Source organism: Topomyia yanbarensis, chromosome 1 (assembly GCF_030247195.1).
Source record: "Topomyia yanbarensis strain Yona2022 chromosome 1, ASM3024719v1, whole genome shotgun sequence".
NCBI lineage: Eukaryota > Metazoa > Arthropoda > Insecta > Diptera > Culicidae > Topomyia > Topomyia yanbarensis.
The window spans coordinates 56026096-56047882 of record NC_080670.1 but is presented as its reverse complement, the minus strand read 5'-3'; the positions used below and the strand labels follow the sequence as shown (position 1 = coordinate 56047882).

The 21787-nt window shown below is 38.4% G+C and overlaps 1 protein-coding gene across 10 annotated transcripts in view; it reads left to right on the top strand.

Annotated features, from left to right (window-relative positions):
• Positions 1-21787, top strand: part of LOC131677661 (alpha-1,6-mannosyl-glycoprotein 2-beta-N-acetylglucosaminyltransferase) — a 216088-nt gene that overhangs the window by 169731 nt on the left and 24570 nt on the right. For all 10 annotated transcript variants that reach the window (XM_058957575.1, XM_058957572.1, XM_058957573.1 and 7 more), the window contains 2 exons: positions 14203-14355; positions 14429-14517. In XM_058957575.1, coding sequence (XP_058813558.1) covers positions 14203-14355; positions 14429-14517 — 242 coding nt within the window. The remainder of the gene's footprint in view (positions 1-14202; positions 14356-14428; positions 14518-21787) is intronic.

Below are 21787 nucleotides of genomic sequence, written 5' to 3'. Positions count from 1 at the left end.
TTTTGCCGGTCTGTCCAACATCAAACGAGTTCTTCCGGTGTTAACGTTAGCTGTTTCTACAGTAGCCCTTAACTGTTAGCTAGGGAGGTGAGCTTTGCTCCTTTGTTGGAATCCCCTTAGCGACCGTGGTGTCGAATAATCGTATTCTTTGCGCACTGCTGAGATTCCCAGAAGACATTGCAATTCGCTTCCCAGGCGATTCCACTATATTACCTGGTTCGCTGCTTTGCTCGTTCAGCTTAACCTCCACAGCGAGAGTGGCAGGTACTTTTGGATTCTTTGCCGGGGAAGTAAAGTTCTACACCAAATTTAACCAACAAAACTGTTTATAAATGCAAAAAGTTTACGTTTTAATGTGAATCGCACAGACCAATTGGGTGCATTATACTTTACCGAAACAAAGCATTCTACGGTGACTGTGAGTTAATATTGAAAGAAAACTAAGTCGAGATTGATAAAAACTCAATCGACACACCCCTGAGTGGATTCCTAGCCCTACCAGGAGGTTCTGGTAGCACGTGCTCGAAGTTTAAAATATGATTGCAACTAACTTGCATTTTTATCGCTAGGTGGCACTGTATGCATCAGTTTATCACTGCAAGTGAAAATAAGAGAGATATTTTAATTGTCTACAACCTTGTCGAAAACTGCAAATCAATCTAACTTCTTTAGGAAAAGTTATTAAACTTTTAATGTAGCGATGTATGAGTTAGTTTTGCATAGGTCCTAATAGCGCATGGTGGTGATTCATTAGTCGATTCCTACAAACTTCCGTGAAATAGGGATAAGGTTTATTATGCTATTCAGATGTTTAGAATTTTAGTACATGATATGAGTCAACTTTTGACTACAAAATTCTAGTATCATATTCCACCGTATAGAGGGCGTAACCACTAATAGGCAGTTTTGTTTATTTAATACTCCATACATTTTATTGAAACCTCCTAAAGGTAAAGACGTTACTACAATGGCTCTAGATCAATCCGAAAACTATTTGGTCGCATGGGTTTGACCGAATGGGTCCTTTGACCGAAAGGGTCATTTGGCCGCAAGGGTCATTTAGCCGAAAGGGTCATTTGTCCGAAAGGAAAGAGCGGAAAGTAACTTTCGTCGTCCAGCACGAACGACGTCCCTCGGTAGTTCTTCGTCATCCACCGACACTGCGATTTCATGATCGCTATCTGCTCGTTTGTGTACTCGGGGGACCGATTCTTCTTCCGACAGATGATGTCCTCCATCTTGAGGGTTCGGTGAATCAAGGTATGGGAGCAGAGCAGCTACCGGCTTCCTCTCCACGCTCAGGGATGCCAGGATCCGGTAAAATGTTTCCACGGGCACGTTTTCATCTCGAAAGTGGTCAACCGTAAACTTTTTTCCATGATGACCAAGTGTGTCGTAAAACCATACAACACGCTCGCAGAAAGCTTTCTGTTTCAACGCTATCTTCAATTTAACTGACAGCACCCGAGAGAAAATTTGTGCCACCTAGGGAATCCAGAGAGAAATCCTGTTGGAGAGAAAAAATTACTATCTTTACTTGAATTACAGAAAGGTATTGAAATTCTTCTCATTTTTATTGAACATCCGTTAGTTCCGTTATATTTTATTGTATAGTCAAGTGGAAGGGCAATAGGTCTTTTTACCCGCATCCTAACCACATGTACACCGTTATGAGATGAAAAGCTTCTCCAAACATCAGGTGTAGGTGTAGGTATTGCAATTGCTCTGAAAACCGACTTTTTAACGGAGGGCCGAGTGACATATACCATTCGATTCAGTTCGTCGAGTTCGGCAAATGTCTGTGCGTGTGTATGTGTGTATGTGCGTCTGTGTGTGTATGTGACCAAAAATGTCACTCATTTTTCTCAGAGATGGCTGAACCGATTTTAACAAACTTAGTCTCAAATGAAAGGTGCAACGTTCCCATAGGCTGCTTTTGAATTTCTGATGGATCTGACTTCCGGTTCCGGAATTACAGGGTGGTGAGCACGATCACGCAGAAAATGAAATAAGGATTTGTGCCCTCCTGTACAAAGACTGGTTTTTACCAACAAATTTTCACCCTAGTGAGAAATTTTGGTTTTTACCAAATTTTCCTCCTTAGGGTGAAATATAGCATAGTGCTTTCGCATAGGCCTGCTAAGCCAAGACAAGTTTCGGCTTCACTTGTGTCTCATCGGCATAAACAGAACTTCTGCTCGAACGGGACATCACGTTTGATCAGTCGTTTGATTGAAACACATAGTGTGTTTTAGTTTTAAGGGATTTGCGTCAAGCCGGCGCTAATCTATTCCGACAATGTGTTAGTGTCGGTTTCTGATGAGGCGAAGCCGAAACGCAACATAGTATGAAATAAGGATTTGTGCCCTCCTGTACAAAGACTGGTTTTTACCAACAAATTTTCACCCTAGTGAGAAATTTTGGTTTTTACCAAATTTTCCTCCTTAGGGTGAAATATAGCATAGTGCTTTCGCATAGGCCTGCTAAGCCAAGACAAGTTTCGGCTTCACTTGTGTCTCATCGGCATAAACAGAACTTCTGCTCGAACGGGACATCACGTTTGATCAGTCGTTTGATTGAAACACATAGTGTGTTTTAGTTTTAAGGGATTTGCGTCAAGCCGGCGCTAATCTATTCCGACAATGTGTTAGTGTCGGTTTCTGATGAGGCGAAGCCGAAACGCAACATAGTATGAAATAAGGATTTGTGCCCTCCTGTACAAAGACTGGTTTTTACCAACAAATTTTCACCCTAGTGAGAAATTTTGGTTTTTACCAAATTTTCCTCCTTAGGGTGAAATATAGCATAGTGCAGAAAATGTCGATTTTAATAAATTCTGCAATGAATGTAAAAAGGTAAAACATTTTCCAAAATATGACCACAACTGCTTCGATTTGTAGTATTAGGTCACTAACATCCATTCAAAGTCTCTTTGGCTACATTGACCACCATCATCGGTTCTGGAAGCCCCGGCGGAAGTATCCAAATACAGAATAACAGTCACATCGGTTTCTCGGAGATGGCTACACCGATTCTACCAATTTTAGTTTCAAATGAAAGGTATTGCGCCCCCGTAAATGGTTATTAAATTTCATCCCGATCCGGCTTCCGGTTCTGGAGTTACAGGTTGTGGCGTGCGATCACATAGCAAATAGCGATTCAAACCGATACTGCGATGAAAGTAAAAAAGGTAAAAATTTAACTAAAATGTCTCTCAAACAACTTAAATTTGCAGTCACCGACGGCCAACCAAACTGTCGTTGACTACATTGACCACCATAGACGATTCCGGAAGTGCCCGGGAAAAACCGCCATCTTTCGAAATTAACGAACTCACATCAGTTTCCCAGAAATGGTTGGGCTGATTTTCACATACTTAGTCCCAAATGATAGTTATAGCATCCCCACAGATGTCTATAAAATTTTGTACGGATATGGTTCCGGAAATATAGACTAAACCGTCCGGTCACATATTAAATTCCCATGTCGTCGCTGTTGTGCTATCTTATGACAAGCGCCATTTAGAACTTTTCGAGAAAAACGATTTTTAAAGTTTGAGATTGAATATCTTAAAATTTATAAATGCTAGAAGCTTTTCGGAGAAGACATTCGATACTTCTATCTTTTCTGAAGTAATCTCTCGATTTGTGTGAAGATCGGTTTACTACACTTACAGTTTTTGCTTAAAATGTAAACCAAAGTCGCTCGCATACGTGTCATAAGTGTGTATTCATGATAAAATATGTATGACGTGTCACAAATGTGCACAGAAGATTTCATATAAAAATGAATTATAACTGATTGGTAAAATTATGCGTTATAGATCACTATGTCCAATATTATACTTTTCCATGCGATAGCAGCAATATCAGGTTGCAAAATGATAGTATTGGAACACAAAGTTTTCCCAATTTTCCTCCTTTATTCAGGAAAAACAATAAACAAAAGTTGGTTTCATTGACAATTTAGAGACAATGTCTATCAAACAATGTTATTGTTTACAGGTGACTAGACGAAACAAATATTCTTCTTGCATAATCCATCACTACATTTCGGTATACTTTCCAAAACAAGTGGAAATCTCAAAACGAAATTTGCTCAATAATCTTGAATACATAAGCCATCATTCCCAGAAAAAACTATGGTAGGAAAAGTTTTGCTCCCGTGACAAGAACCTAGCTAATGCTTATGGTTGATCTGCATAGGAATTACCTATGTCATCAGAGACATCTGTTGGCTTGCTATAAGCTTTTCGGCTTATAGCAAGCCAACAAACTAAGAATGTTGTCTCTTTTTTCTTTGTCATAAGATAGCACAACTCGATCACTCGAGAAATTGGCGCTTGTCATAATCGTGTTTCGCTATATCTCAGTAACCCAGCAGAATTTCAAAATTCTGAAAACGCGACTTTATGGAGATTTTAAAATTTAGTAACATGGCATATCTAACTCAGTTCACCCCAAAATGGCGTTTGTCATAAGATAGCACAACAGCGACGATGTAAACCGGATCTCAAATTTTTTTTCAAAGGGAGGACCCCATGAAATTACAGAAATCGAATTCATATTTTTGATGCCAAACATCTTTAAAATGTATGAAACGTCGAGATTTTATGTTACCACGAAATTTTTTTTATAAAAATCGACTTTTTGCCGATTTCGCACCTTTTTTCAGTTCAATATTACCAGGGCTGTTTCTTCTTTTACAAAATTTTAGAACTCGTATAATGATTTCTTTTCTTGTATATTTGTCATGTCATGTATAACAATAAAATGTAATATTTGCATTTGAAAGCTTTTAATAAATATAAACAACGCAAACATTCTCGTGTTCATGGTTGAGAAAGGCACAATTGCACCGCTAGGTGGATTAAAACAGGTTTTTGTAGTTGATTTACAGGAAGTTCACGATAACAAATCATGTAGCCTCACATCTATAAAATCTCTTTCTATGTACAATGAGATCTTTATTTCCACACTGTCACTTTCAATAACGTGTTTTAGATTGTTCTGTAAATCTATCTACTTGGTCTAACGTGATGAGTGATTTCAAAACTGCACTGCGCAGTTCATGATACCGAAGCTAGGTGACATCCTTAATCCCAAGCTTCATGTTCACTTTCAAAATATGTTCCACCTCACGAAGACTCGGTCGTGTAGAGCAAAATCTCAAGTCAACAACTGCGGTGTTGGGTCGAAGCAGCTTCTTCTGGTTCTTTTGTTCTAGATACACTAACTGCCATTCACTTTGCTCAGTTGTTACTTTAGCTTGGCAGAAGTAAAAGTAGATCGAACGGTTTCCGTAACCGCTTCATGCCCATGTTTGTGGACAACAACGTAAACAGCTAATACTTTTGATTGGGACAAGATTTGCTCACAGAAACAAATAAGGCTAATAATATTGCCTTTCATTTGAGTATTAACAGTTACAAGAATCACCTCTAGAATTGAAGTTATTGCAATGAATCTGTATAGTTTCCGATTAAGCAGTGCTGCCAGGGACAGTTTACGTTGACGACGGAAAATGAATTTTTCAAATATCTTCGTTATGTTGCAATATTATTGAAAACTGATAAAAAAATTTCAATTTAGACTGTCTTCACCTACGTTTTCCACACAATTGAACTATTGTAAATATCCTACCAATTAAGCCTGTCGACTGTTTTGAAATATTTTTCAAAGGATTTTCGACTACTTCAGTCATGTACTGCAGCACAAACGTTGTATGTTTATGTTATCCGACGTTTCGACAATTTATAGTCTCTTCTTCACAGGAATAATAATCTACGTAGATTATTATTCCTGTGAAGGGAAGCTTCTATCTTTATGAAAAAGGCTTTTCGTGTTTTCAAGGAAAAATAGTTCTGAAACCCTACATGCACTAGAAAAAAGTTGGGTATGAAAAGGTTAAGACAATGCACACAAGACAGGTACTGCGTTGTGGCTTGTTTTGCGCTGATTTATGCTGATTTCGGTTTTTGATCAGAGTCGCCCTAGGTTCGCTCTAATATTTACAAAACCCATACAAAAGTGACAGCTCAGAGCGAATCTAAAGCGACTCGATTCTAAAAACGAAATCAGCATTAGACAGCAGCAGAGTTTCATGACTGATGTGTTTAGAGATTGTATATCAACAAATGAATTATATTTTGTAACTTTATGAAAACAAACATAATATGAAATAGTTCAAGCTTCTTTAAATTTATCTCGATTCACTTTTCTGAGTCGAGAAATCCTGCAAACCAAATAAATTTCAAACCCTTGTCAATTGTTGTATCTAAAAAGGTTAAATTGAAGAAGTCAATAATCTTGCAATGGATAAACATTTCTTTAAAACATTATTCTTATAAACCCGAAATGAATACATGTCATCTATCCATACTTCTCTCTCTCTCCCTCTCTCTCTCTCTCTCTCTTTCCAAAAAGTGAGGACCCTGTCGAACTCTACGAAAATATTGCCGAATTTTCCTGTAGATAGATATAAAGGAAATGTATAAAACTAACATCCCATGTTAAAAAGAAGAAAAACATTCACAGAATGTTTAGACCAATAATAACATATTGCCATAAAGAATATTCCATTTAAGAGAAACAAATCGTCAATTAGTTCGTATCCGTATCGATATATTTTTGCCAAATAACTCTTGAACCAAAACCAGTCGGCCCAATAACATTTGGCAAAATGGCCTTTAACCAAACAGCATTTAGCCAAATGGCATTAAGCAAAGCGGCAATTCAACCAAATTATCCATTCTTCCTAAAAGCAGTCGGTCAAATAGCGTTCGTCCAAACGGCTTTCGGCCAAAGGTTCGGACACCTGTTAAAGCGTAGAGGAACCTGGGGCTATTAGGACAGTGGTAATAATTAAGAACTCCTCGATTTCTCAGAAATTCGTAAGGCTTTCTGACTGTCATACATATTCGTGAATGCGCCATTTTAAAGCATTCATATCGACGGCTGAATCTCATTCTCCAGTTTTTTTTTCAGAAAGGAGAAACGTGTTTCATTTTTTGTCGTCTTTATAATTACATAACCGTTAAATAATTGGTAAGTGTTTTGAATTGCTTGAGGCTTCTCATATCTAGAATGAATCTTGGTTTGGCGCCAGTGTTACGAAATTTCAAAATCAGTTACCTATATCTGCTTGCATTTACCGAAACCGACATTCAGATTCAACGCATCTCTCATTCATTCACTTTCCAACTGACTGAAATTTCATGCAGAATCGAATGCTTGAGTGCAGAGGAAATATAAATTCATTCAACAACCAAAGCATTCATTTGTTATTATGTCGACAGTTTTAAGGCAGAATTAGCATCTTCTACATTTTAGAGCATAAGTGAACTGCGTAATCTATATTTGGTGCACTTTTGATCAATAGTCCCTCTCAGAGCTAGCATAGAAATAAAATTCACTTTGCTTCTGAAACCGAACATGTCCGTACCTGAAAGCGCTGCGTCGGGAGAACGAATGACGATGGAAACGAACCAAAAATTTCATTCATCGCAGTGGGCATGAATTGAATTTCGATTTCTTTCAAGTTCATGCAGGGATGTCAATTTTTTTAAGCTCTGTTTGGCGCCATTAAGACCGACAATTCCATCAACCACCATTCAACGACTGGCGTCCGCGCACACGATTGACACGAACGGGAAAGAAAATGCATGATGTGCCAATCTGACTATTCAGATTATCTTTTTAACACAATATATATTTTTTGCTTATTAATCAGTTTCTCCAATTTCATAGACAACATAATTCTATTGTAAAAAATGATTGTCTGAATTTCCCCGTAAAGAGGTTCGAATCCCGACCAAATTCTCATGGCTTTAAATAGCATACAACCCCTTAAAAAGATCATAATCATGGTCCGTGCCAAATTTCGCACCCATCAAAACACCATAAAATGGTCAGAATAACCCATAAATGCACCAACATATGGTTTTTATATGGGATCTACCGGACCATGATGATGGTGTTTTTATGCAGTAGGTGTGAAATTGGACCATGATCATGGGTGTATTATGGGCTTTTTCATTTGCTCGGGATTACCCATATATTGTAAAAGGATGGATAAACGCAGACTTCTGGAAATCGTCGCCAAGCGCTAACATGGAGTGATGCAAGTAAATGTGGCTCCAAAATGTACTGAGGTCTCAAACTAACAATTAGGACCTTTAACCGATAAATTCTTCCACATTTACCTACCTAAAAAGGCGATTTGCTTAGGATTACAATTTTAAGAAAATCTTAACTAATTTAAAAAAAAAAGTTTGATATGTCAATCAGTTCTCAAAAAAATCGTTTAAGTGCGACATTTCTAGACTTGGATGATGACTGCTGGAACTGATTTTTTTATGAATTTCCCATATTTTCTCAAATATGCAATAATTTTAAGTATTTTTTTTCAAACAAATTCTTAAATGTTAGAGCGGTTTCTTTCTTCTAAAAAACTAATACCTCTTTCAGCATGCACCCGATACTTTTTTGATATCAACCGTACCGAAGAAATGTTTGAAAATGCCGGCAGGTTCGATCAAAAACTTTTCTAACTATGTTTAAATAAACCAAAGGTACTGATTTCTCCATCCCTTACTAACACAATATGTAGCAGGAGTGAGGCGTGTCAGTACAAAAGTTTACGAACTATTACCAGGGCACAGTGAAACGTGTACCATGAAAAACCTTGTTGTGTGGGAACTAAACTACAGACTGCTGAAAAATAAAGCCATGTTGTTTTGTGCACTCGAAGGTTTCAAAGTTTGCTTCAGCTGGACACATAGGCAAATTAATAACAAGTCTGAGTGTAATTCAATTTATTTGCCCATCTTGTATATCGATATTATTATGCAAGCGTGAACATTTTCGAAAGCATAGAACTTATTCCATGTCCAACCTTTGATTTGACACATTAAAAAAACCCAAAAAATTACAACTAATGGAATTTGATGTCAAGCTCAATAAGTTTTGTGTGGGACTGGCTTTCACGGCCAAATACTATAAATAAATAGCCTGTTTGCATTCAGCATTGGTCATTTCGTACTTTAAAATTGAAAACCATTTATATCATTGCTCAGTAAATGATAAATCTATTTGATCATTAACATTAATCGCACTGATATTGTAACATAGAAAATATATATTTCCACTTGTTCCAGGTAAAGTCAAATAGAATATTCTCCTTGTAGATAAGGACAGAGTTCCATTCTGCTATACACCGTTGCATCTTGTTCGTATGTGCTGTTATGATACCAACAGAAGCTTTAGATGCGGCTCACTCATGCAAGACAGTATTGTTAATTTATTCGAATGCTTTCGACAACATAAAATGCACAACCATCCACAGCAGTAGATACTCAACTGAAAAAGGCTAAGCATCTCCACCCCAACAGTAGCCCATCTAGATAGCACGATTTCAAAAACCTCTTCGAGCACTAGTGTCGAGTATCTCCGGTTGGCCAGACAGATATTGCTGGCAAAGAGCAATGTGCAAGATATCAATTTTTGATAACATTCTCGAAGTTTGCTGAGGCAAAGGAAGGTTGGGTATAGAAACATCGCACTAATTCTCATCTCCTCTGATTTCACTCCATAAGCCGTCTGTCGTCGTTGGCACAATTTGTACCCCATGCTACTCGCACTGCGGACCTATGTCAAACTGCACAAAGGCAACCAAGCCCCAACGTTCAACGTTTAGTAAACCAGACGGAAGGCATCCTTTCTCAGCTAGATCCGCCTTATCAGATTCTATTATGTTTATGAAGTTTGACTGAATCTTCTTCGACGGTATTTGATAGGTGGGGTGATAAAACTGTTGACTTCGCTGCCCTGAGATTTAGATAGGAAAAATTGATCATCGCATAGGAGAACACTCACCTTCCACATTATATTGCAGCACGCAAGAATAAGCTTTTGCGTAAGGCGGAAAAGCTCGAATCAAGAATCGAAATTATTTGCGTGAAATTCACCCACCTTGAAGTTTTCTTAAGGCAATTTCTAGTTGAATCTACCGCAACTGACATTCAAATTCAATACACCAAGCAACGCTTTGAATTTGACTCAATTTTCATGAAATACCAAACACCTTCACCACTCGTCCAAGGAACTAGACTATTATCTACTAATACACATTCCGGTTTGGGTCAAATGCTGACATGTTTGGAATTTTCTAGCTGGCTAAGCTAGCTCGGGGTGATTTGGCCCGAAAACTCAAGTTAGCATCCCAGTAGAGAGGTGTTCACATTGCAAAAAAAGCTCAAATTAATCCCAGAAGGGTTTGTACCCTAGAACTATTTGCAATTTCAGTTATTCCGTAATGGTTTATTTTAACTGCAAGCAATGTTTATCATAAATCAATTTGATTATTAAGCTTCCATTAGAGCAGGTTCAACCTAATTGTTTCACTTGACCAACATAACTTGTATAAAATTGATATAATAAAGCTGCTACAGCAAAATAACTAGAAAATGCGCTTGGATCCTAGTATTTTTTGCTTTTGCGGGTGAAAGAGGCAAAACACATTCGTGAATATGATTTGTATATTATATGCAAGACGCACCACCCGAATCAACATCTTCTGTAGCGTACAATGCACCGACTTTACTGTTCGTATTGGCGTTTGGTGTTCAAAAAAGCATCGGAATAAATACGCTTTTGAACCGGTTTTTTAAATACTACATGTTCAAAAGGCAATTTAATAATCTTCACAACGCCGGTTAGAAACTACCGGAGTTATAGCAATACAACAAAATTAAATACAACATTATAAAGTAGACAAAACATGAAATTTTTTTGAACAGGCTACTTTACGAATGATTTTAGAATAAAACTATCCAATTTAATTATGAATTCAATAAAAATTAGGCATATTAGAGCTATTTCAGTTCTGAGGCACCCCTCAAAACCGTTTACGTATAGAAACAGTCACGAAACCATTGTAGGGTTAAGTGAACGTTTCAGTACCTATAAATTTACAAACGTGGTCTCAAGCATTAACCCACCGCTTGTGCAATCATGAATCGGTCACGTCCGAAAGTCCTTATCCTCGGCCTAGTAGCATAGGTCCAATGCCTTCATGGACCAAACAAAAAAAATACGCTAATATTTACTAAACAACGCGTTCTATAGCGACAAAAAATCGAATCTATACACGCGAAGTCACATATTTACACGCGTCAAACACGTTAACATACAAAAGCTTGAGCCCTTCGCAACCTACACCCGCGATCTCGCAAGCATGATAACATCCCGGTGATAAGGTGAACATCTCAGCGCTTATAAATTTTCAAATGCGGTCTCAAGTGTGAACCTAAAAACGCGCTCACACGATCATAAATCAATTACTTCCGAAAGTCTCTATCCTTGGTACCAGCAGCCTATGTCAATGTCTTCATTTGGGCCAATTACAAAATAATGAAAGCACTCATATACACTGGACAACACTGCGACAAGACCGGGAACTGTAGTGATATGGGGTGACTCACTCATGTCAGAATGTGATCCGTACACCGAAAACTAAATATCAGAATGACGGTCCGCGTGACCATTTAAGAACACACGTGAATATGTGAATGACCACACGGTTACCAAATCTAATTTATACACGCGAGCGCACACGACGAACACGTTAACATACGAACGCTTAAGTCTTTCGCGATCATACACGTACATCTACGCCAGCTATCCTGCAAACTTGATAACATCCTGGTAATAAGGTGAACGTTTTAGTACTTAAAAACGTTAAACGTAAAAACGTGGTCTTGCAATATATTTTCCACTGTCGATAATTCTGCAAGTTCCGGGTTTCGGGTTTATTCTAGAACTAAAGCTACTTCGGTGATGGCTCCACCCTTCCCCCTCCTTCTTCTTACACTCTTCCCCCAACTGTCTCACTTCCCTCCCTCTTAGACCCACCTCACACTCTAATTCTCTTCCCCGCATCCTCCCCTCCCACTAATTATCTCCCTAACCTCCCCCGCATTTCAAAATATGTTAGCATCAATATTTCCACAATGTTATGTTGCACGTAACCAGCTATTAAATCATAGCTTTGTTGTATGAGAAAGGCACAATTGCACCACTAGGTGGATTAAAACAGGTTTTATTTTTAATTTCTCAAAAAAATATTCACAAAGAAGAATTAATTCCCTAGAACTCGCTATCATATAGTTCTACTGCACAAATGGCGATTTTCGAACAATATATTTTGGAAGTAGTGGAGTCAGAATCGCATACGCCCTTTTTAAATATTACTCTTGAAAAAAATATTTTGTTCAACCCTCCGGAAGTCGCGCAAATGGCTCACTGAACGAGCAACCGCAGCTGCTCTAAAACAATTTCGCTAGATTATCAGAGCAGCGTGCACTCAGTGCATTAGCGCGACTGCCGGAGGGTCAACTGTGCAAAATACCGTAAACCGGGGAGCCTTTGATCATCGGGGTGACTTTGATCACTCGAAACTTTTTTCGTAGATTGCTTATTTATCCAGAATAATCTACCAAATTATTGAAATAAGCTTTGATGCACTTTTTGAGTATATTGTTCGGTTTTTGGGTACAAAAATTACAAAAAGCCGAAATTTTACATTGCCTTATTTTCCCAAAGCGTTGAAAAGTGTTTAGCTTTTGCAAAAAAAAATAAATCTTAGATTTTAGCAATCATGTTTAATTAACAATTGTTTAAAAAATATATAAAATAGTAGTTTTTCACATCGGAAAAAATTACGAATAATCTGTGTCTGACGATAATTTCATTGCTGGTTGGTTAGTTCGTTAACATCGGTCAATTAGGTCACCCGTAGTAATGTCTGTAATGTCAATATTATGGTAAAAAAAAAACTTTTTTCGCTTAACTTATCTGGATTTGGTTTTGCAATGCCAAATACTACCAACAATGGATCCTCCATAGATATTGCCATATCACCTAGTTTGGGTGGCCCGTTTGAGAAATTTTAACTCAGATATTCTCCTTTTGGTTTTTTGAACAACAACGGAAAAGATGCACATGCGTTGCTAGTCTATGCGCGAATTTCATCTCCAACAACAACTAATTGCTGAATTAAAAGAAGAAACAGAGAAATCTTTCGCCACCTAATACAGCAAGCAAGACCTTCGACGCGTGAACATAACTCAGTCCCTTCGCCATTGATTATTTTTCTCTGGTTTCTGGCATAACATATGGAACGCCAGCTCAAGAAACCAAAGCAACCGTAGATTCTTTGGATGTAGGTGCTCACGTTGATTTATGATGATGTTCGACCGGAGTTTATTCGCTACGTTCTCGTTCATTCGTTTTAGGTCGAAAAAACCCGTACGAAGCAAATACATAAATGACACGATGTACACAGTAAGCTTATGGCGGTATGCCAACTATGCGTATTTGGGCAGTATGAAGCTTCTATAAACATCCGACGGATCCAAAGCTGCTCATACATTATTCAACCGTACGTTAGGCGCGGGTGTATATACAGTGTAGAGTGCCCCACCGGGTAAGCGGCATGCTAAGCTAGAGTTCAAGGGTGATATTAATATTGTATGTACTTCGATGGTCAATGAAAGTTCTGAACATACAAAACATAATATGTTTAGCTTTCAAACGACATGAGTATCTTTCGAAAAATATAACCAAAAATCATTAGCTTTTGGACTGCTGAAATAACTATCATAAATGCGACGTAATTATTCACTTATTTTATGTTCTTATGTCTTGGTGTTTCAACCTATCACCCTGGCCTCGAATTTCTTATAATTTAAATGTAAAATAGTACTCTACACAAAATGTATTATTTGTACTATGCAGTCGTTGGTCGTGGTAGGTTATCTGCTGGATGGTAGAATAATCTTTTACGAGTCACACCACGCCAGTAACGTGCTATTTTTTCACATCATATAAAACTTTGTTTTCTACAATTAACTCAGTTCATGTTGTACCTAGCAACTCATCGTAGTCATTATCTCCTAGAGCTGCGATGGGTTTGTTGGTAATCCATTACATGCAAGGTGTAATAAAAAATAATCTCCTCCCGGGGAAGCTGAAATTCCCTTCAGTGATTTTTTCCACCGTAGAAGGAAGACCACGAATAAACCTTCAACGATTGTGTTCTCAGGCATAATTTTATCTTTTTTCTGATTAAATCGCTACTTTTCATCACAGCTAGTTCAACATTTCAATTGACCAAATATTTCTTTCTCAACTTGCCTTACAGGTACACAAACGGATAACCTATTTACGCCATCTGATCGTCAGCCTGGCGCAGGCAAAAGATATCTCCCGGACGTTGCTGGTCTTCTCGCACGACCATTTCGATGACGATATCAACGATCTGGTGCAAAGTATAGACTTTTGCAAGGTCATGCAGGTGGGTGGCGAACAAAACACAGCAAGCATATTCGTTTTTATGGAGTGGTACCAACCAAATTTTACAATTACAGATTTTTTATCCCTTCTCGATACAAACTCATCCGAACGAGTTTCCCGGAGCAGATCCTGGAGATTGCCCCAGGGACATCAAAAAGGAACAGTAAGTAGTTGACGAATACAAAAGGCAAATTTGGCCAGAGCACTGACAACTTTTCTCATGCAAATGCTTCTATCTTCCGAAAGTATGAACCTCAATGTAAAAGTATCAACATGTGGTATATTATCAATATCAAAATTTTCAATTTTACATGGAAGAAGTGTTATTACTGTCTTTTAGATTTTTCTGTCCACCACATTTATTCACCACCACCTAGCTAAAGCTGCAATTTAAGACAAATAGGAAACTATTCAAAACAAATGTTTTCCGTGATTTAATCGTCCTGACAAAGGACGCTTTGGTGTATATGCACTGTTTGTGTTTCACGATAACTAGAAACAATTCGAATTGTGTCAACGGTGTGTTGATAGTAATTCACAACAGCTGAAGTGGAATCATTCTCTGATAAATACGTTCATATTCCGTTGAATATCCATTAGACCTCTCCATATTTTGAAAAAATTTTGAAATATACATGGGTCAGCTCAATTTTTTGTTCTTGGTGTGAATTTAAGAACTTTCGCCAAAAATGGCTTAATTTGGACATGATTTAGAGGTGTCTCCAATCAAAAATCGTGTTTTTGCTATGTTTCCATAGGAAGATCACTTACACTCTGATTTGATAGGCCCTACACGTCCACATATCATCAAAGGTTGTTCCTTACACATATCTTAACATGTTTTAACAGGTGAACATAGCTCTAATCGCAGTAGAAAATTTGTTAACTGGATTTTCATATAGAAAAGTATATCAAAACCAAGGAAAATTAGTAGTATTTTTTCTTGATTTTGGTATTCTTCTCTATATAAAAATCCAGTTAACAAATTTTCTACTGCGATTAGAGCTATGTTCACCTGTTAAAACATGTTAAGATATGTGTAAGGAACAACCTTTGATGATATGTGGGCATGTAGGGCCTATCAAATCAGAGTGTAAGTGATTTTCCTATGGAAACATAGCAAAAACACGATTTTTGATTGGAGACACCTCCAAATCATGTCCAAACGAGGCCATTTTTGGCGAAAGTTCTTAAATTCACACCTAGAACGAAAATTTGGGCTGACCCATGTATATTTCAAAACTTTTTCAAAATGTGGAGTGGTCTAATATCCATTCATCTCCAATTTGTACCTATCCTCTTCTTCCTGCTCTGTCAGGGCGTACATTCTCAACACAGCACAGCTGTGCTTAAACAATTTCACCAAGTTCTACACAGCCAAAGTTATATGTAAAGTGGTCTTTATACATAAACATGGTTTTGATCTTATTTTCTGCTTAGAGAGTATATACTGAACATGTTTAGATCTTCTCTATCCTTTTTTCTAACACACGCCACCGTGCGTTACCATAGGAGTGAAAATCGAAGGAGACGCTCAATACTTTGTTAGAAAATTCACTACGCGTTTATCACTGTTCATTAAAATCAATCTTGAAGTATCCAAAACGGTAAACTTAATTCTTCCCACAAAAAATGTCCAACAAAATGCAGACTCATTTTAATTTCAAAATGTACCGTTCCTTCCGGTTCCGGACTACATGTACGAATAAGAAGACTTGACATCCCATCGCATCATTCTTATTTATCCACCATCCAGCACAGGAATTTCCATTAAACAACTTCAAACGAATGCCAAACCAGAGCGTAATCCAGTTTAACTGGCATGAACTATAGCGTAACATTTTGCGACCGTCATCCTCCACAGCTGACCAAGCAAGCAGCTATCAAACCAAATCCGTTTCGGAGCGATTTGCTTTGTTTTCCACCTTCCACGATGCCAGGGGAAATTGCACACCCCATTACGGTCTCTTTCGAGCTAAACTAGTTTACAAAGCGGGCTTTATTGCTGTTTATTTTCTTAGGCTACATCCTTTTCGCTCAAGCCACCCAAACTCCACCGGCGTTGGCTCTACAGGTGAAAGGTATAACCGTTTCTTATAACAAGCACCTGCCATTCCGACTCACCACCGCCACCCACAAAGCAATCTGCGGGAATTAGGCATTCGAAGTGGATGGAATTAGAAATCGATTTTTTTTTAAGTTCAGTCATTCAAACGGGGCCAAATACATAAAAAATAATAATCGTAAACCGCTTTACTTACGAACGGTTACGAACACCATTGACGTGGGTTTCCATTAGCTGGGTAACAAAGTGCAGGTCAGTTAAGTAGAATTGGTTTACAACTAGTTTTATTTGAAACGGGTGGAATGTAACTGAATATAAAATTGAAATAAATTCGCTTTTTACAACTGGCTGCATTTTATTTTGCCTTCAATTTTATATTTCTTAGATCTGACAGTTTTTTATTCGCTTTCTTTTTTCTTCATTTTCTTTGTTTTTCATTTTAAATTTCTTAAAACTAGGGGATTACATATAGAAATATTTTTTGTCGCGACTAACGACTTACCTTACAATATAAGACCCTGTTTTTTCGGAAGAAAAGTCATTTCAATATTAATTTTTCAAAAGGGCTAATGAGATTTTTGTAAACAAACTTCTTTCGCTCATTACTCCGCTGCCGAGTTGAATTTCATGAAAAATACATTTGAATCAACATATTTACCCTTGGTAGAATCAATTTCAAATGTTTTCTGTGTTGAAATTATAACAAAATAAGAGAAATCAGCAAAACAATAGTTTGTTTACAAATCTTATTAGCCCTATTCAAAAGTTGATATTGGATTTACGGTTTGGAACGCTTTCTTTTCTTGTACTCTATAGATTTAATCAATTTCTTCGCCTTTGTGTTTAAAATATGTCAGTTCGTGTTGAACTGTTTAGAACGAACGAGCATCTCCGAAAAGGGAACGGGCCATTTGGCATAACGGTTATTTGGCATAATGGTCATTTGGCATACTTTTGAGAATCGATCACGCTGAAGGTTGTAACAATTTAGCACTGGGTGGAAATATACTTATTTGTGCATACTCTCTCCGTAAAATGTATTGTTATTGCAACATAACTAACACGTTGTAATTAATCAAGATAGGTGTAGTAATTTTTATTGTGTATTTGTCAATAAATGACACAAGGTTTAAATAGGTCACCACTTTCGTCTTGCTAAATTACGTGTGCGCTGGATATGCTGCCCATAGCGATGACAGCTATGCGGCGGTTCGTTTATTGGTATTTGTTTTTGTGGAGTGAAGAAGGCGTCCATCGTAAAATTTTAGATAGTGACGAACCACGGCGTATAACAGACGTATATGAAGAGTGTTTAGAATGACACTCGACAGAGAGTTAAGTGCACGCGTGCGACGGCAAGTAATCCAGTCGAAAAGTGTAGGTCGTGGTTCGGGTGTTTAGTGTAGTGGTATTGGGTCGCCAAAACGAGAAGCTAAACGCAAAGGAGCCACTGGCTTCCCCGGTTAAATACAAAGGACCCAGTGATACCACGCCGCCCTCACTGGAGGATCAGCCGAACGAACAAAGCTCTCCTCCACAGTTAACCGCAAAGGAGGACGAAGCATGTAGGACAACGGATCCACCTGAGGTAGTTTACTGCGGTATCTACCTGGACCATTCACGGAGAGTCATTGGTCCCGGCGATTAATCGCCCCGTCGCTAGGGAGGTTCCAACAAAAGAACCTTGGCCACCTCCCCAGCTAATTGAAAAGGACCGCTGCGATAGCAGCCAACGGTACCAGCAAGAGAACACGGCCCTCGGAGTCCCGGCCGGTCGGATAAACCTTCGCCTTCCGCCATCGTCAAAAGCAGCTGATCAGCTCCACCGGCAGCGTGCGGCACAGAGGAGAGGAGAACAAAACTCGGTAAATTTAGTTTGTTTGTTTTTTTTCTTTTTTGTTTACATACGAAAACCCGAAATTCCGGTAGGAGCAGCTAGGCCACCTTAAAAGAAGGGTCCGCCGGGCAATTAAGAACCCGAGTAGTTTTTTTATTTCGATTATAGTGGTTTTAACCTCAAGGTCATTCGCCTCTTTGGTTTAGAAAAATCTTTTATGAAAAATTTCTAACCCTATATGCGGGGTCGGGAATAGAACCCAGGTGCGCTGCGTACAACTATTTCGATTATAGAGGTTTTAATCTTAAGGTCATTCGCCTCTTTGGGTTAGAAAAATCTTTTATGAAAAATTTCTAACCCTATGTGCGGGGTCGGGAATAGAACCCAGGTGCGCTGCGTACAACTATTTCGATTATAGAGGTTTTAATCTTAAGGTCATTCGCCTCTTTGGGTTAGAAAAATATTTTATGAAAAATTTCTAACCCTATGTGCGGGGTCTGGAATAGAACCCAGGTGCGCTGCGTACAAGGCCAACTACACATTTACCAACTACGCTACGCCCAGCCCTAAAACCCGAGTAGTGGGCGAACCGCTACTTACGAGTCTTTTGGCATACCGGACATTTGGTATAATTTATTTTATTTTCTGAATAACGGTCAATTGGCACAACAGACGAATGTGTAGTTTATCAGTGAATGACCCATAAGGTTAAAGCTGCACGAGGCAATAATAAAAATGTTTTGATTCCGTTACCTGATATTGATTATATTTCAAGTGAATACATTTATTTACTTATTTAGTTTTTCTTTTGAAGATGAGCAGTTCTTTTCAGTATCATTTTTGAAATTCTTGAGTTTGTTCATTTTGGCAATTATGAATTGTTTGTCTATGACTTACGTTCTAGTATAATGTAGATTTTACAGGTTTTTGTTGATACTATGCACTATAACTGCGATCCACCAGACGAATGTTTTGTTTGGCTATCATTATTATGATCGTCATTGAGTTTTAACTTTCCATACAGCGTTTCAATAATTAAAATTTAATTATTTTCCATCTTTATTTCATGAACTGTTCTTTGGAATTTTATAACGTTCGCTCCAGAGAATATCATTTGTTGATACCACCAAGTTTTTCAAGCGATGATTTATTGAATTAACTTACGTATACTCAACCCGCGGTTGTGCTCTAGCACTTGGGACGAAGCCAGTGCAATGCGGCTTTGCCTCATAACCGAGACCAAGGATCCGAGTCGACGCAAAGCTACTGAGAATCCGCCGGGCGAAGTGGCCACCAACCCGCCGTCGGAAGCGACAGCCCCTCGCAAGCAAACCTATGATGCACTCGTTGACCCGGATTACTCAAACATAGGAGCTATAAACCTGTTTAAGTCTGACGGAGCGACAGTGATATCGGACAGCATGCGTCTTGAAGCGATGTGGCGTAGCCACATTAGGCGTCAATGTTATTTATTAATTTGCAAAGAAAAATAAACTAATTAATATTGTTTCAAGTTCAAATTTAGTGCTATTGGTAAACAAACTCTGTTTCATTTAAATATTTAGATAGTTGCCGTTATACTCAAACATTTGAGCTACATACCGGCTGCTTAAAACTGCATAAGTAACTTTCTCTCGAATATTATTGTCAACATATAATCAAAATACATTATACATACAGGAAAGGATTTACTCAAAAAACTTCCTGGTAATTAATAACTTTATCAATACACATACCTATGCCAAACAACCCTTATGCTAAATTACTGATTTTCCTTAACCCTCCGGAAGTCGCGCTTATGGCCCACTGAACGAGCAGCCGCTGGTGCCATAAGACGATTTCGCTAGATTTTCAGAGCAGCGTGCACTCAGTGCACTAGCGCGACTGCCGGAACGTTAACATAAAAATATTTATACAGAAAGACCTAGCAGTAACACGGCTCAAAATTATGCTGAATTACCTGACTTATCGCACAGTCTTAATTTATATCTCTTTCCCTGTAGTTAAAAATTGGCAAATCCCGTGTGATCACCTCTCAGAATTATGCCAAATGTCCATTATGCCAAATGATCTTCAGTGTAATCAATTCTCAAAAATATGCTAAATGACTATTATGCCAAATAACCGTTATGCCAAATGTTCATTATGCCAAATAATCTTATGCCAAATAACCTTATGCCAAATGACTTTTTGTCAAATGATATAGACCCCTCCGAAAAAGGCTGTACAATACTGAGAAAAAATATTTGTGAGCTGTACACGGCTAGTGGACCACAACTAACGCTGCAAAATTTAAAAATAAATGAAAATGATAATAAGAAAGTAGCATACACAACGATAAACCAGATTTTACCCCCGACCAAAACCAACTCGCGATTGGTTACCGCTAATTTCATACACCGAGCCACAAATCTTGAACAGGTAGAATTGTGATTTTAGTCGATTTCTACTAGTCTACCATGTTGGATGACCGGCACCTACATTTCAATATCGGGATAGAAGGTGATTATTAGGATTCAGCCGGTTCCGTGGACTGAATGATTAGTTTGTACAGCTTCGTGCTAGTAACAGGAGCCAATTGGATCAAAAATGTCCCACCGAGAGAACAATTGCTTTGTAAAACAAATTAGCCCTTATCAGCACTATCAAACCATTAACCAAGAATTAAATTTAAAAATTTCTTCCCTTGCCAACTATTATTTTTATATCCAACGACTCGAAATTAGCATACAAACATGGAAAAACGTAATTTAAAACCATCTGACTGAAGCTCGTTCTTGATTAGTTCTCGCTAATTACATGCAGCGAGCCGCAAATCTTGAACAGTTTTCGTTCGAAGCTCCACCGATGGAAGTAAACTGATTTAGTTCGATGGCCAGCCGATTTGGCTTCGAATGTAAACTGAATCGAGTATAAAATCGCGGGTCGTATGCGAATACGGCATCATTCGTGTTTTACATTTGGGCTGGCTACACCACACTTACCCCCGCTATGTCTGGATGCAGTAAAGGAGGAAAGATGAAAAGAAAACCAGAATCCCGCTCGTTCCGAACAAGTCTCCATATTCCCGTCGGTCAAATCCACCATCTGCTGAGAAAGGGCTACTACGCAAAGCATGTCGGTGCCAGAGCACCGTTGGCGGCCGTAATGAGATATCCCGCCGTTGAAACATTGGAGCTGGCAGGAAACGAAAAAAAACAGAATTATCCCCCGTCAGCTACAGCTGGCCATTCGAAATAACGAAGATCTGAACAAATTACGCTCCGGCGTGACCATTACCTAGGATGGTGTGTTGCCTATCATCCATACCATTCTGCGGCCAAAGAAGACCGAATAGAATTAAGTTTTTCTTTGTTGCCAGGTGAAATGATGCCAAAAACACCGAACCTGCCCTTTTCAGGACGACCATTGTATTCGTATGAAGAGTTTTGCTTTGATGTTCGTTCTCTCTCCTTCATTGGCGTATCATATTTGAAATAAAACTAGAACTTACCTAAAATAACACACGCCCCTAAGAAACTTTTGGAGAAA